At 39.3% G+C, this 15,568-nt stretch overlaps 1 protein-coding gene across 1 annotated transcript in view; it reads left to right on the plus strand.

Annotated features, from left to right (window-relative positions):
- The window catches only part of MYPN (myopalladin), a 41,697-nt gene extending 26,597 nt beyond the window's left edge, over positions 1-15,100 (plus strand). Inside the window, exons 12-19 of the mRNA XM_057377832.1 lie at positions 6,351-6,572; positions 7,087-7,236; positions 8,004-8,083; positions 8,585-8,711; positions 10,181-10,388; positions 11,134-11,299; positions 12,692-12,825; positions 14,792-15,100. Coding sequence (XP_057233815.1) covers positions 6,351-6,572; positions 7,087-7,236; positions 8,004-8,083; positions 8,585-8,711; positions 10,181-10,388; positions 11,134-11,299; positions 12,692-12,825; positions 14,792-14,961 — 1,257 coding nt within the window. The 3' untranslated portion in view covers positions 14,962-15,100. The remainder of the gene's footprint in view (positions 1-6,350; positions 6,573-7,086; positions 7,237-8,003; positions 8,084-8,584; positions 8,712-10,180; positions 10,389-11,133; positions 11,300-12,691; positions 12,826-14,791) is intronic.
- The last annotated feature ends 468 nt before the right edge of the window (positions 15,101-15,568 follow it).

Genomic DNA, 15,568 nt, shown 5'->3' on the forward strand with positions numbered 1-15,568 from the left:
TTTACCCTGGTATTTGAAAGCATTTACAGGCTTCCCCAATACAAATAAATAAATATACTTCCTCTTAGAAATTAATGATATTATCTCCTCAATGTTTTGTGATACAAATAATATAAAATAATAAATGAGGTAATTAAACCTCAAAGTCCTGTACACTAATAAAACTAAATTAATTACCAGTGCAACAGTAAAGGAAAGCAGAATTAAATACCAGGGCCTGGTTTATACCTTTTGAACTACAAACCGTGCTCGYTTCATTTACTATGAAGACTATCATGTGGCAATGCTGATTGGTTGTGTCTTGTGTAAGTCTCAGCAGCCTTATTTTTAGGACAAAGGGAAAACATACTTTAAAAAAGCTTTAAAAAAGAGCTTTAAAAAATTATGCACAGCCCCCACGTGAATATTCTTCACTTTTGCTAGAGAATATCTGATAAGAAATTTTAGAGCAGAAGAGATGCAGGGTTTGTCCAAAAGCTTTTAGATCACTAAAAACCAAAGCCTGTAAAGACTTATGCAGATCCCAACTCATCACACAGGCCATGACATCAATAACACCTCAACATTGATCACACAGAATCATCTCCTCACTGTTCCCAGACTAAGCAGTCAGACTCAGAAAGACCCAGGAATCACTTAGAACACTGTTCCCTAAGGCACAGGAATTACACTTAACTCAATCACTCCAAAAATCTGGCTCAAAATCAAGCTTCACATCATCTCTCAAAGGTCAGCAAATGTAGGCATTTTCAGACTAAGGATGGGAATTAAACCACAAAGACTCCTCACAGAAGTTTGTCTGCTCTGYAGTAGAAATGAGAAGAGATTTAAGAACTGACCAAGACAAATTGATATCAATATGTATAAACTCCCTGTAATCGTGGGAATGAACAGTTGAACAACCACTTGTGTCTGTCTTCTCAAGACCTAGATGTATTCAGTAAGGAAGTACAGAGAGGTTTGGATGGTAGGGATCCTGGTTTGCAGAGCTCATCATGTCGGAGAGGGAGGCTGAGCTCTTCACATTTGCAAACACACTCACTCCAGAATTTGAGATGGCAACCCCATTTCCTTCCTCTTCTGTTTCCTTCTTGCCTRATCACTTTGAACTGAATTTTGAATATTGTCCAGCTAGACGATGACTTGCTAGGCTCTTCACAGGTTTGTGTTTGAGTGAGCATGAGATTCATGCTTTCTGCTGGGTAACATGCTCCACGTAACTCATTTGCAAGAAATAAATTGCCCCAGTGGTACTTTCATAGGAAATGAGAAGTGGAGAAAAGGTTGAACATTGGATCTGCTGCTTTTTGATTCCCATTGCTGAGAGGGGAACAGGGAGARGAGAGAGAATCCAAGCTGATCAGAATGTATCAGTCAGAGTAGCSTGGATTAGACTGTGAAGTTAAGGAGTGGTACAGCTTGGAAACAGATGCGGAGATGCAATATATGCCACTTACTTAGACAAACTGTTAGATGAATTTAAAATAACTCTGCCAAAAAGCCATCTAGTAAAAGTTACAAAACTGGGAATAAATTGGGCAATTTGTCTCGAGTTGGCATTAAGCTGGGAACAGAATTGTTTCTATATGGTATATGAGAATCAACATTTGAGTAAGAGTTCCCCTAGCCTGTTTGTGGTAATTTCAATGAGTTACTATGCTAACATCAGATCATTTTGATTCTACAAGCTTCTACTAACTGTTAATATGTATATTCACTAAGATCTGAATTCTGCTAAACATAAATTTTAACTTCAACAGATCCAGTACTTTAAAGCTTGTATTCACATATAAAGATGTTTAAAGGAATTACTGCACTCTGTGCAATTCCCCCATTTGCAAAAAGTGTTCACAGGTAGCAGAAAGGCCCAGGAGTTAAATTACTTGACAAGATCTTGGAGACCATGCTTAAGGTCTCTGCTCCGTCAGATTTTTTGTTTCCTTAACAGGTCCCTCAGCTTCTTTAGGCCTCAATTTCCCACATGTAAAATGTAGGGAAGAGCCCTGTGCTYTCAGGTGGTCAAAAATTACGGTGATAGGGCCAAACAGATCCATCACAAGAGACAAAATGATGTGAATTTGTACCTTCAGCAAGACTCGCATTAAGAGAAGATTTTGTTTGTTGTGCAGGACAAAGTACAGCCACCCACCAGCAGCCTACCACAATATTGCCAYGGCAGAGCAAAGGCAAGCAGAAGGAAAGCTGCATTTACTTCACTTTTTTATCCACCACAGATTTCCACTAGAATGGTACAAAAGCACTTCAGATATATTTTCAGCACATTTCCTGGCTTTGCTTTGGCCAGTTGTCTTCTAYCCTTCACACCATACTGTGACAATATTAATACAACTGTCACTACCCACTCCCCTTTTGCACGCTGTGCACACTCAACAATGTGCATTACCTGTAGGAGAAATAGCCAGGGTCCCAAAGCTGCAGTCTACTTAGCTTACATAGATAAATATATACAACAGATGCATCATATATACTACAATTTGTACAGAGCATTACACCACGAAACAGGAGCTTGACTTTTTAGCTGGTAGATATAATAATTTAAAGTATCTGGTTACTACATGGAACAAGTGTATGAAATACTGCCTGTAAAAGTTTCATKTTCTAGGAAAGCCACCAAAAAAGCAGCTGCAATACCACATTTTTTACTCCAAACCAGGGTTTGAACCTTTGTACTCTTTCCCTCGGTCTCCTCAGTATGCTGAACTGCAGCCTAGTTTTAAATTGTACCCTGTGGCCACATGGGCTTGTTCTTRTTGGGACACTTTGTGAAATACTTGTCTGAACCACAACAATAACACTTTGCCTTGCACCACTTTTGTAATCACTTTCAGAAATAGGCTTATGGCTTCTGTGTTAAAAACAGGTCTTCAGAAAGCCATATTAACAACTACTTTCTGTTCTTGCTAATCCTAAAAGAAAACCAACCAAACAAGCAAAAACCTCCCAGATTTTACTCTGCATACAGAAGTGTATTTTCAGTTATTTCAGAGATGTTCAGTGTAACATCAGCCTCTGAATGTTGGCATTCAGGTTTTCATAGCAAAGTTAACTTGGTCTTGTTGGTTTGTTTGTAAATTTATACAAGCTTACGTGTGCACACTGAACATACTTAGAAAAGTAAAGAATGAACACAACACACAGGAAACACTCGTGGCCGTGAGAACCCTAACTTCAATGTTTTCTAATTTAAAATGTATTTGGATATAACTCCTTCAAATGAGCAGTCAAACTCGTGTGGTCAGCCTGTACAGTTCCTAGCCAGAGATTTGCCTCTGTGCAAGGACACTTGGGGCTTCCATGGGCAGGGAAGCAGCTGCCAGCAATGACAACCCCGCGCTGACAGAGCAGCAATGTACTTTTGTTTTCACAAACTGCTCCTTTTACAGCTCTTTCTGTGCATGCACATACATTCAGAGCCACGTGCAAAGCAGTGTGGGAGAAAACCTCTCCTTAATTAACTTCAAAGGGTCCCATGAAGTGCATTCCTTCCTCCACTGTATATTCTTCTGCAAGCAGACATTTGAAAAGGAAGAAGTGTATTTCTTAATGAAGTAGTTTGTACGAAGTAAACATCCTCAGCACATCAGCCAGCAAAAAATACATACACTGCGTTCACAGAAAACTTTCTAGGATCTAAAGCAAATGCAATTGCTTTAGTTAATATTTTTTTTTTACTTAACTTAATTTGGTTAAGTATAAATTGAAAATGATTGCTCTAAGTTTTATTTCTGTTAGCTCGTTAGATCACTTAAGAYAGATCTGCATTTTTGGAGTAGAGGAAACAAAAAATGTTAATTGTCTCTATCAGCATTATTTGGTTTCATCTGTAGGCCATCATGGCTACAACAACCCTACACTATTAATTTCCTATAATATAAAATGACTTCATTTGGACAACAATGATTCTGAGAAAAAAAAATCCATATGAAAAACTGCAAGCTCAGCTGTCTATAAACAATACTGGACAGTGCCATCAGCTTGCAATATTTCAGGGCTTTTTAACTCTGCTCTGCAACATCTTGTTCTGCACTCAACAWCTTCCACATTAACATGGTGCCTTGAAAGTGTAATGGCAATGCCCTGGTAGCCCCATCACTTCCCTCTGCTACAGCAGCCATTCCCTGATGTTACTTGACTCTGATTTCCTAAAAAGACACAGGCCTTTTCTCAGTATCAAGGGTAAAACACTGCCTGCTTAACTTCTCTGRAAACTATAACCAGTTCTTGCCACTGACATGGGAAAATGATCCCATGGTTTGGTTGGTGAGAAATCAGAGGAACTCCAGTTTTACAYCAGCTTTAATGAGATGAGAATTTGATCAATTCAAGCAATTTGCTGAGAGCTGCTGCATGAGAGAAGAAAAGCTGAAGGAGATGAAACTTTATCAGGGTGTTTGGTGCTCCCCAGCTGCCGGCCAGCCCCCTGAGGAGGTGGCTGGTACCATGCAGTGCCTGGCTCCCAGCCTTTGGCACATCTCACACTGTGAGAGCAGCCAAGCTCAGAGCTCTGCTTGGCAAAGCTGGACTGCAGGACAGTGTCAAAGAGCAGAGTGGCCCTGGCAGAGTGGGGGGAAAGTGTTAAAGGTAAGGAAGGTATCTTGGAGGGGGGATTCAGCAACCTAAGCTTCCTGTGACACTCCTGGTACTGTGCAGTTATCCACATTGCTCCAGAGCTGCGTGGAAGGAACAGCCCTGAGGCATCAGAGAACAAGAGAGGAGTGGAAAAAGTCAGTTCATTCACCAAATTCCTTTCCTACCTACTCCAAGCTGGCTGCCTTTTCCTGCCATAGCTAACCTTTCCTAGAACTGACCTTAAAGCAACCTCCCCAAAACAGATATTATAGATAAAAACACACAACATCTACCACTACAGTTCCAAAATCAAATACTACCAGGGTGTTTATTCCACCATAACAATTTCCAACTTTTTTCATTTTGTGGCTGCCACATTTTCCTCCTATCACTCCCAAGTCTTACAAGCCCCTGTCTCCTAAAACTCTGTTGTAATGTCTAAACTTTTGGCCACTTCTGTCTCCTTGGTCTCCTGAAGAAATCAGAWGAATTTGTCAGGTAAAATTTTGTGCTGTCTCTCCATCTTTTCTCCTTACTATCTGGAAACCATTGGTCAAGACCATAATTAGCAGTAAGATGGAATGGCTAAATGATCAGGGATGTAATTGCCAGTGATCTGGGCTATCTGCTGGTTCTTTAATTGACTTTCTATAAGATTTCAGACAAGATGCATTTTTTTTTTCAGCATATACCTAAGGATTGGATACATCCTTATTTATTATTCGTTGGTTTCTACAATTCTGTTTTCAACAGATGCAGGAATACAAAGCTCTGGGCTTAAAAACTGCATAAATCCAGGTCTGAACAAACTGATTTGGTTTCTACAGGTAATACAAGACTTCCCCCTCCAAAGCCTGTAATGACTTGAGCGAAGTGCCCCTGCAGCTGTGTGTGTCAGTGCAGCAGGCAGGCTGTGTTACCTGRGAAGTCCATCCAGGTGTAGCTGCAGTGCTCCACCATGCCCAGGAAAAACATTGGTTTGGAGTCATGAGCTGAAGGGGGCTCTTGGTCTGAGGCTTCACAACTCACAGCAAGAGACATTTGGTCAAATGCCTGCTGGTCTAGACAGGAGATTTCCTCATGTAAAACAGCTCAGTGGTGGGACATTTCTAATTGACTACAGGGGATCAGGAGAAAGTTCATAACCACATCAAACTATCTGGAAGTGCTCATTTATGTAGGAATATTCAGGGTTTATTGCATAACCTGTTTAATCTTCTAAAAATTTCAGTGTAACATATTTTGCTTTCTCAGTTACACCAGCTAGAAATCTGTCCAAGTTTAACCTGAAGGTATATTACTCTGAAATATTTCATAATTTGTTCCTAATTTTCTCTTTCAGTAGGTATAGTTTTTCTTATTTAATTATGAACTAAAGTATATAGCATTCACTTCTATAACTAGGAGATGACTGAGATTTGAACACAAAATCCTCAAAAGCTTGGCATGTTTTAATGATCTCTTTTGATCAACAGTGTCCAAGAGTATAATTTTCTTTTTGACAGGGACTTAGAGGAATTACATGATTGATTTTTTTTTTTTCCTGTCTTTGAACAAACTTAGTCTCATTAGTTTCATTGTGCAGACACATGATGCAGTTTCTTTGTCTGCAAATCAAATTCAGGCTGTTTCAGTGTCCCAGGTTTACTTAGGCTTCTTCATTTTCACTTGTTTTAGAATTAGTCTAAAAGTGCCAATGGCTGCAAATACCCCAGAACACAACTGGTCTTGTTCAGACCTGTGCCTCTCTCACCCTGCAGGAATACAGGATTTCCAGYTTTGAGCAGAGGCTGATGAGTGAAATAGAATTTCGCCTTGAACGGACACCGGTGGATGAATCTGATGATGAAGTCCAACATGAGGAAATCCCTACAGGCAAATACATTGCACCCATCTTTGATAAGAGACTCAAGCATTATCGGGTAATGGAAGGATCCCCTATTACATTCACCTGCAAAATAGTTGGAATACCTGTTCCCAAGGTATGTCATTCTCCCTTTAACTGGTAAAGGAACAAAACCCAACTACCCACTATTTTCTATACATCCCTCTGGGAAGTCTGGCTCCTAAGCACACGGCTCTGTGGAGAGACCTCTCAAACTCATCATTTCCCCCAGCTTTCTAAAATAACATAATATTATTAAATAACGTAATATTATAAATAATAATAGTATCTGCTCTTGAGCGTGCATCAGGCCTTGAGGTACAGCCACCTGATTGCAGGAGACACAGACATCCAGGTCTGCACACCCCCGCAATGTTAACTTCAAAAAAATAAGAACTSATCTAACCAATTAAAAAGCCTAAAGCCAAGAAAAGATAACCTGACAGGCCCAGCTGTGATATGCAGCTTTCTGAGTTCAACCTGGAATTATTCTATTTCACATTGTAACTGACCTGCAAAGTTTATAATTTCCTAAAATTTTAYTAGCTATTGCTCAACTAATGTTATTTTTCTAGTCACTGGTAAGTCACAGGGGGTTCTGATCACTACAGGTCTACTGGTTCAAGGATGGCAAGCAGATTTCCAAGAAAAACACACATTTCAAAATGAACAGAGAAGAAGATGGCACATGTTCTTTGCATATTGAAACGGCTACTAACGATGATGATGGCAACTATACAATTATGGCTGCAAATCCACAAGTAAGGTGTTTTATTCTCTTTTGCAAAACTGCTTGTTTCATCTTTTTCTAATATATGTCAAAAGAAACACAAATCAGGCCACATACTCTGACATCAAGTGGTGACTGCATTACAAATCAGATGCTTCAGGGCATAGGAGAAGAAACCGTGTAGAGAAGACTAATGGAACTACTCCCCTATTATGCATCCAGGCAAAATCATTAAGGATATTTTTTCACTTTAGTAACTCCTGTCCTATCTCCTTCCCACWCCCTGTTGCTGATAGGTACCTTTTGAATGACAAGACAGATGTGATGTTTCAGGTAGAAAGCGCAGGGAGAAACAAATAGTAACATGGAATTTGGAAATGTTACCAAACACAACTTTATTCTTTATCTAGGATGCAAAGATGTGGATCTGCCAACAGCCTCACTCCCTAACACCATAGTCCTTCACCCCATACAGCAGCTGAGCTGTTTATTTAGAAGTATATTTATCAAGCAACTTTTTCCAGTTTAAATGTTTCTTTTTTTTTTTTTTTTAATTTTATTTTTTTTTCAGTTTCTCTATGGCTGCATTTTAAAGTATGCCAGTACAAAGGCAGTACCTGTGGCAGGAATAAAGCAGGGACAGGCACCACTGCTAAATGCATTGCCACAGCCTGGAAGAGCCTGAGAAACCCCTGCTTCAACTGCATTGCTTTGGGAAAGTAGTATTTTCACTACAGTTTTGCTACTTGAAATGAGTTATTTATCAACTATTAATTCTGTTTCCATTGTGTTTTGCAGGGGAGGATCAGTTGTTCAGGACACCTGATGGTTCAGAGTGTCCCTTTTCGGGGACGACTRTCAACAACTCAGCCTCACAGGTGAAAGAAAAAAGTCCTGCAGAGCTTCTTTATGCTTTTTACTGAAGGCATCCAAAAATAACCACTGCACTCATTGAATTTCAGTTCTCAATCATAACGTGGAAATAACAGCAGCAGTTCCCTCCCAGCAGGTCACTTCTATGTTTTTGAAGGTGATCCTCAAATACAGGGAAGTTTAAGTATGATTTTGCTTACTTGTTGCAGTGGAGCTAAAAGCAAGGGATGGATTAGCAAAACACAATTCAGCCAAAAAAAAAAAAAAAAAGGGAAAAGAAGAAAAGGCCATCTCGGTATCTAAGGAAATGACATGATATAGTTAACTTGATAATCCTTTTAAATGGAAAATATGCAACAATTMAATTACAATCAGCCCATTTCTTTCTGCCCTTTTATGTAACTCAAACTATCTCTCCATTCTTTTCCCCAATTTCTTCCTCTTTTTTAAACATTAGAGGAACAAAAGTGACTTCCAAACACACACATGTGATTTTTGTGTTGCAGAACACGACCCCGGGTGCCAGAAGGAGACAAAGAGGCAGTTCAAGAACGCTTTTTCAGGCCATACTTTCTACAGGCTCCAGGTGACATGGTGGCACACGAAGGGCGACTTTGTAGGTTGGACTGTAAGGTATTAGCTGGTTCCTCTGCTCATTCTCACTTTCCCTATCTCTGAACAGCTAGTGCTCTGTGTTTTCATGTTCTTTATTGTATGCATGAGCATTTGCCATTCAAGTTTTAATGCCTCATTTTTAAAGCTATTTCTTAATGTCATTGTCTCTGAGCTGACTCCAGGGATTTCTTTTGAACAAATGCTCYGTGGGATGAAGAACACAGAAAACACAACCTAGAAACAGAAGGCTCACTTACAAGGTTGTTCWAATTACTAGAGATGCTCACTGTATCCTTTACCAGTATGAACTCCAGAAGTTCTGCTCCATTATCAGAKTCTTGAACATAATCCAGAATAGCACAAAACTGTTGAAAGAGAGGATTCAGCATGTTGCTTTGTGTTCAAACAAATGTCCCCATTGTATTGGAGTGAATTACTGAAGATTAATACTCCCTGAAAAGAGGGAACTGAGCCCAGTTCATTTATGCTTCCCCAGCATGCACAGAGGCAGAGACATCCCACTTACTGATTGAAATCCTGCCAKGAGTTGTCAGAAGTTAAAGTACACATAGTGAACATCCTGTTATTGAACACCTTCAAGAGAATCCAACRTTTTCTGGTAGCCCCTCCACACCCCTGCAGTGCAGCAAAGGCGGCAGTGCTGACACTGACCTCTACCCAGAAGCTCTGAGACACAAGTTAATGCCCTGAGGATGAGCAAGATTCATTACTACTTAATTTATGATGTTAAGTTTGCTAGGRGCATGCCAAAGAATTTGGTTCTTCCTAGCTCTGCTATCTTGGCAGAGCTTGGGAAGCCTTAATGCGTGTCTGGCATTGCACAAACCTGGGAGAGAGCAGTCCTCACTTAGACAAGTTCCCCTTGCCTCCTTCTCTACTTGGTAAAATCCTGTTAGGAAAGCAGTATTTTAGACATGAGTAAATACCTCTGGAAAGGTTTTTAGTGCTATAATACAATGTAATAATCTTAAAAAAATACTTCATTTGTAGTGTTCTAAAGCATGTAAGTTCAGCAGCTATGAAGTATTATATTCACTGAATGTTACACAATACAGAGTAATTCGTATAGAACTTTCTCCCACCTCTGTTAAACTCTGTAGTGTTTTAGACCCAGGAATTTGATTTATATTCAGCACTGAAAAAAAACAATCTAGAAGATTATTAGCAGTCTTTTGTGACTCTCATATACCAATTTTGTATCTCATAAAATAAATTTCTTCCTTTCTTACTAYGAAAAATGTAGATATTTCATCTATTTTCTTATCTTTTTTGTTTATTTGTTTTCTGGTTTTCTCCCTTTTGGAACTAGACAGCAGATATATAAAAACTGAAAAAWAATTTWAAAAAAAATCTTTCTGCTCTAGATTCTGTCATGACTCAGCCAGTATCTGAAAAAAGGACTAGCTCTGAATTTGCTAACCTCTGTCAGTTGGACATTTGTCTCGAGTTGTCTTCCTGTCTCTTAGGTGAGTGGGTTACCAACCCCAGACCTGACGTGGCTCCTGAATGGCAAACCTGTGCTCCCAGATGGCAGACACAAGATGTTGGTCAGGGAGACTGGAGTTCACTCTCTGCTCATCGATCCTCTCTCCCAAAGTGATGCTGGAACTTAYACCTGCCTCGCCACTAACAGAACAGGACAAAATTCATTTAGTCTGGAGCTCACTGTTGTAGGTAAGAAACACTAAAAAACTACTCTCAGTGATGGAGTTACTCGAACGCATTTCTTCAAACTTACCTTACCAAACTTACCTGTAGTTTCCATACAACTAAGTATAAATAAATATAAAAAAACAAATGAATAATGCACTCAGAACAGGTGAATCCAACAGATATAGACACAGATATGTAACTTTTCATTTATATATTTCCCTTCTCAGCTCATGGRGGGAAATACACCTGGTGCTCAGTTGAGCAGTGCACTCCTGTTATTAATGCAGGGCCATAAGAATTCTGCCTCATTATCACCCTACCTCTTGTCTGGGCAAAATTACATTCTAAATTTTCTCCCCAAAATGCTTAGGGTTTGAATTCATAATGTATGTTGAAGTATCCTAGATTTCAGCACAGATTTTATTTTTTTTAATAGAAATATTTAAATCTGAATACTGCTTTTTAATAAAGCCTTAAAAATATGAGATAGAGAAATTTATAGATCTGACATTCATTTCCTGCAATGGTAGTATGTTTAGACCCATTAGACATGCAGATATGCTTTTATGAACTTCAGTTCTGCTTATTATTTACTTTATGTTCCCTGACAGAAGCTATGTCATGGCATTTCACTTCCCTTCCAATACCCCACTAAAAATTCACAATCTATTTCAGTATCACAAGAATAATTTTAGTTATGTTCTTCCATACTGTTCAAAGCAAAAGAAAGAATAAAATATCTSTTGTTCAATAATTCTTTTTCCAGCAAAGGAAGTAAAAAGAGCCCCCATGTTTTTGGAGAAGCTTCAGAACTGTGGTGTTCCAGAAGGGTACCCCGTCAGATTAGAGTGCAGAGTYGTAGGAATGCCACCTCCCATATTTTACTGGAAGAAAGACAATGAGACYATCCCATCCAACAGAGAGAGGATGAGGTACGGTGCCATTATACCCCTGCCTGGAGTTYCCTGTGGCTGGACCAACTTTTTCCATGAAAACCCATGTGATGAGTACAGATGGTGGTGTCTATCAAATAACTACTTTCACCCATGTAAAGATGCAAAACTTTTCTGTGAGGGGAACAATGGCTGTTTCATTGGTTCACAACACATCACTGCTTCAGAGGGTGGGGACAGAGATTTGGGGCCATAGACCTGACAGAGCACATGAATCTCCTTATCCAAAACACTCTGATATGCTTTTTAAAGCATTTGAGCGCCTTATTCTCTCTACGCTATTTTTCCCCCAGCCTAGTTCTAACTGAATGAATTCAAACTTAGAACAGCTAGGACRTGGTTTTGAGTGCCCCAGAGCATGGACAACAGAGAGTTTATCATATCAGATACAGAGGCTGATAACAAAGCTCATCACATAGGCAAAAATAACAAAATAAAACAACGTTCAGGTTCAGYTCTTGCAGTCAAATGCATCACTGTTTTTTCAGCTCCTATGCTAATGCRAGCCCAGCATAAAGCAAATTGTGCAGTGCAGGGAGCTAAAGGTGAATGTTCCCTTCTGTTGCTGCTGTCAGAAGCACAAAATGACCTCTTGTCCTGAAAGTCTATGGTTTCATTTCAGTTCATAAGGAAACAAAATCTCAAATTTCAGAACATCCTGCAAGTGTTCTTGTGCACTCATCTCATGCCTCTTCCTTTATAATAAGAGAAACTTGGGTTGATAAAAAGGACCTAGAGCCTTTTTAACCTCAGCCTAGAGAGCAGAGGAGTCTCAGTCCTGTTATCCACTACCGAAAAACTTTTCCTAGAAATTGCAGTCACTAAGACTTAGATCACTGGAAAGCAAAGGAAGTGAAGGAAACAACAAAGCAGAGTGTTGGCTAAACAAATCTTTCTGATTTTCCCACTTGGCCATTTTCTCATGGAAAAGGGTGCCTCTAGAAAGCTTCTGACTGGCTCTGGTTGCTGTTGTGAAAAAAATCACAACTTGGTACAAGTGCTCTTGGTATTTTTTTATGCTCTTGTTCCAGCTTCTGAACTAGGACAAAATACAGCATGATTGTGCAGCAGCTTTGCACAGRTTTAGTTCACTAGTATTCAATAAATAATTCTAATATTAACATATCCAGAGCAGCAATTCACCTCCTGCTGTCACACCCTGGCTGTGCACAACTGAGAGGAGCCAGAACAGAGCTGAGATTTTCTGATCACTGAGGCCACAGTGAAAGCAAATCTATTGACATAGATGCCTCAGACTCTTTGAGAATAGAAATGACAGCGTATCTATTTCATGTTTAATATACATATTTTAAAATCTGAAAGCTGCGRTGCTCTTGAGAAATACTAATTGCCAAACACTTGTTTACCCAGCATGCATCAAGATACAACAGGGTATGTCTGCCTCCTGATCCAGCCTGCCAAGAAAGCAGACGCAGGCTGGTACACCTTGTCTGCCAAGAACGAAGCTGGGATTGTCTCCTGTACTGCTCGACTCGATATATACGGTAGGCATKGRCTGGGAAATAAAACAAGCCCCCAASTAGTTCTTATCTGGGTTTGATGTGGATTAGAAATCAGTGTCACCGCATGGCCACAGCTTAATAAGGCTCCAGAAGAGATCTAATGGTACAGYTAAATGGCCAAACCAGCTCTGCTGCATTGGAGGGTAAGATAAAAAATACACCTAAGGAGGAGTTTTACACAATGTTCTCTACTCCTGTTCTCTACCTTGCAGAATCCCTAGACACATAAGCATATATTTTCAAGTTGAACGTTAACTCTACCATCTCTAACATGTGTCTGTGCCACAGGCCTGACCTGATGGAACARTAAACTGCACACAAGAAAATTGACCCCTTCTTGCACACAGCACGGGTGGTGCAAACCCAGCCTAACTGAGGGGGCTACTTTACATCTAACACAGGACACAGGAGGCCCCAGCCCACTTCAAGAATTACAGCACATCATTTATCTCTGCAAAATGGAATAGACAAAGTAGAGTACTTTGATCACTTAAGCAGTATAATAAAACAGAAAACATGTTCCACAAAGTGGGTTTTATATGTATCTATTTTTTTTCCAGAAACTGGTTGGATCATAACCAGTCCCTAAAAAAAAAAAAAAAAAAAAAAAAAAAAGCGAAAACCCACATGTTTTTAAACTCATTTTTCTATTTTTTTTTAAACCCTACCTAATTGTCAGAAATAAGTCACCAGTGCATCTCCATCAGCCTCCTGCCACCTTGTGGTGACTTGGGCAATAGCAATGGAAGGATCGAGAGAGGGCTGGGGAGAGGCTGATTCAAGAAAGGTGACATAAAATGAAAAATTCCTTAGGTATCTAAATGTTGAAAGACAAGTTTTCAYATGAAGGATTCAAGGCACGAACAGGTAAAATGTGGAAATTAATAAATGCTTCCCAATTCTAACCACATTTTCTAAAATATGCAACCCCAAAGTGATGACAAAAGTTACTTTTCCTTGTGCTATTTTGAATGGGTAGGGTCGAGAGATGAGGGTTTGGCCTGATCTTTGCAATTCCACATGCAAAGAAAAATAATAATGAGTAAATAATGAGTTCAAGTAGAAACAAATTGGGAGCCGCAAGAAAAAAGGAGGCTCTTTAAAAATATTTCCTGATAGTATCAAAATTCAGCAAGGAAATCTATTTCCTATGAATGCTTAAAACATAGGTTGTGGTCTCCCCCACCAAGTTACCTCAGAATATTGGAGCAGGAACCTGACTTTAATTTTCATACCTTTCATTTTAACTGTTGATAGGTATGTCTATCTAATTTGGGTGCAGACCCATATGGATAAACCCTGGTAAAGATAAGATAATTTTCCCTTTTCTGTAGTGTTTTAGGAGTAACAACTGCTAGGTAATATGCAGTTTTTTTTCAAAATTTTAGCAGTAGTTGTTCATATGGGAACATGCTAAATGTTGCTTTTAAATTACTCAATRTATATCTTTGGATTACATTTATTTCTGTACATAAAAAAACCTGGACAACATGTTAATAGTTGTAAGTAGTAGAGGGCAATAAAAATTACAATCCCTTCCTTGAAGAAAAGCCATGCAGAGGATGAAGTAGTACAGAATGAGAGTCTTGTCCAGTTAGTTCATCTCTGTTCAGGCTATGGAATATTTTTAGTTTTGCTTGCATGAGCTTTGGAGAAGGCTCCGAAGTTTCAATCATTAAATTTGGACTTAGTGAAATCCATGTAAACGTTGCCATTGAACTGAACAAGGGRTGGAATTTTATCTGTGGACTTCAATAAAAATACTGAGCATATAAACTACACCCATGGTAATACTTGAAGGAACAGACCCTAAACCAGAAAAACCAATGCTGTGCTCTTTTCAAGGATCTTGGAAGCAACTGTCCAGGTGTGTGTATTGATTTCTCTTGTTCCATTGTAACCCGAACTCGACATTTATAGGGTTGGATTTGTGTTTCTGTTGCTTCAGCTCAGTGGCACCGTCAAATTCCACAAGCACTCAAGCTCCGCCCTGCCGGCAGCCGCTACACAAACCTCAGCAGCCAAGGACTCGACATCTTCTCCGCCTTTCCAACTCCTGAGAGCCCCATGTTGTTTCCACCCCCAAGCCAAAAGTTGGTGGAGAGTGAAGAACTTTGAAAAACAAACACTTGTTCCAGTTGCACCTGCGRAGGTACTAGAACTGTGAAATACGAAATAAAACAAAAAAGAGGTACAACTCAAGATGCTCAAGGTTTACAAGCAACTTGTTTGTAATTAAGTGTTCTGCTGCTGCAAATGCTGCAAGTAATATATCGTACAAGACTGTTGCATATGATTTTAATGCAGGATAATTGTGGTATGAAGTGTTGTGCAATAAATCCAGCACTGTGTAGTTTGCTAAGAATTACATAGTAAACATAGTTTTCAGCACCTGAAAGCCAATACCACATTTACTTCTTGAATTAGAGCTACTGCACTGTAGCTGCCATGGGAAGGATTGATGATGATTAGCTGGACTACTGCCAGTGAAGAAAAAACATCGACATTACAGAAACAACAATCCTAAATGAGGGTAAACAACAAGACTTTGAATGTAATTCTAAAAAAACATGCCAAATAATCACAAAGCACAAGTTAAAGAGAAAAGATGTAACTCATTTTTATATATGATTATTGTGCCAGACTATTTTAGAATTTTTGAACTCCAGACTAGACAAATATAGCATTTCATGTAGGTACAGCTGTATACCCTAAATATTTATAT

This window comes from Malurus melanocephalus, unplaced genomic scaffold, assembly GCF_030028575.1.
Source record: "Malurus melanocephalus ecotype Western Australia unplaced genomic scaffold, MMel_1.1 scaffold_327, whole genome shotgun sequence".
Lineage (NCBI taxonomy): Eukaryota > Metazoa > Chordata > Aves > Passeriformes > Maluridae > Malurus > Malurus melanocephalus.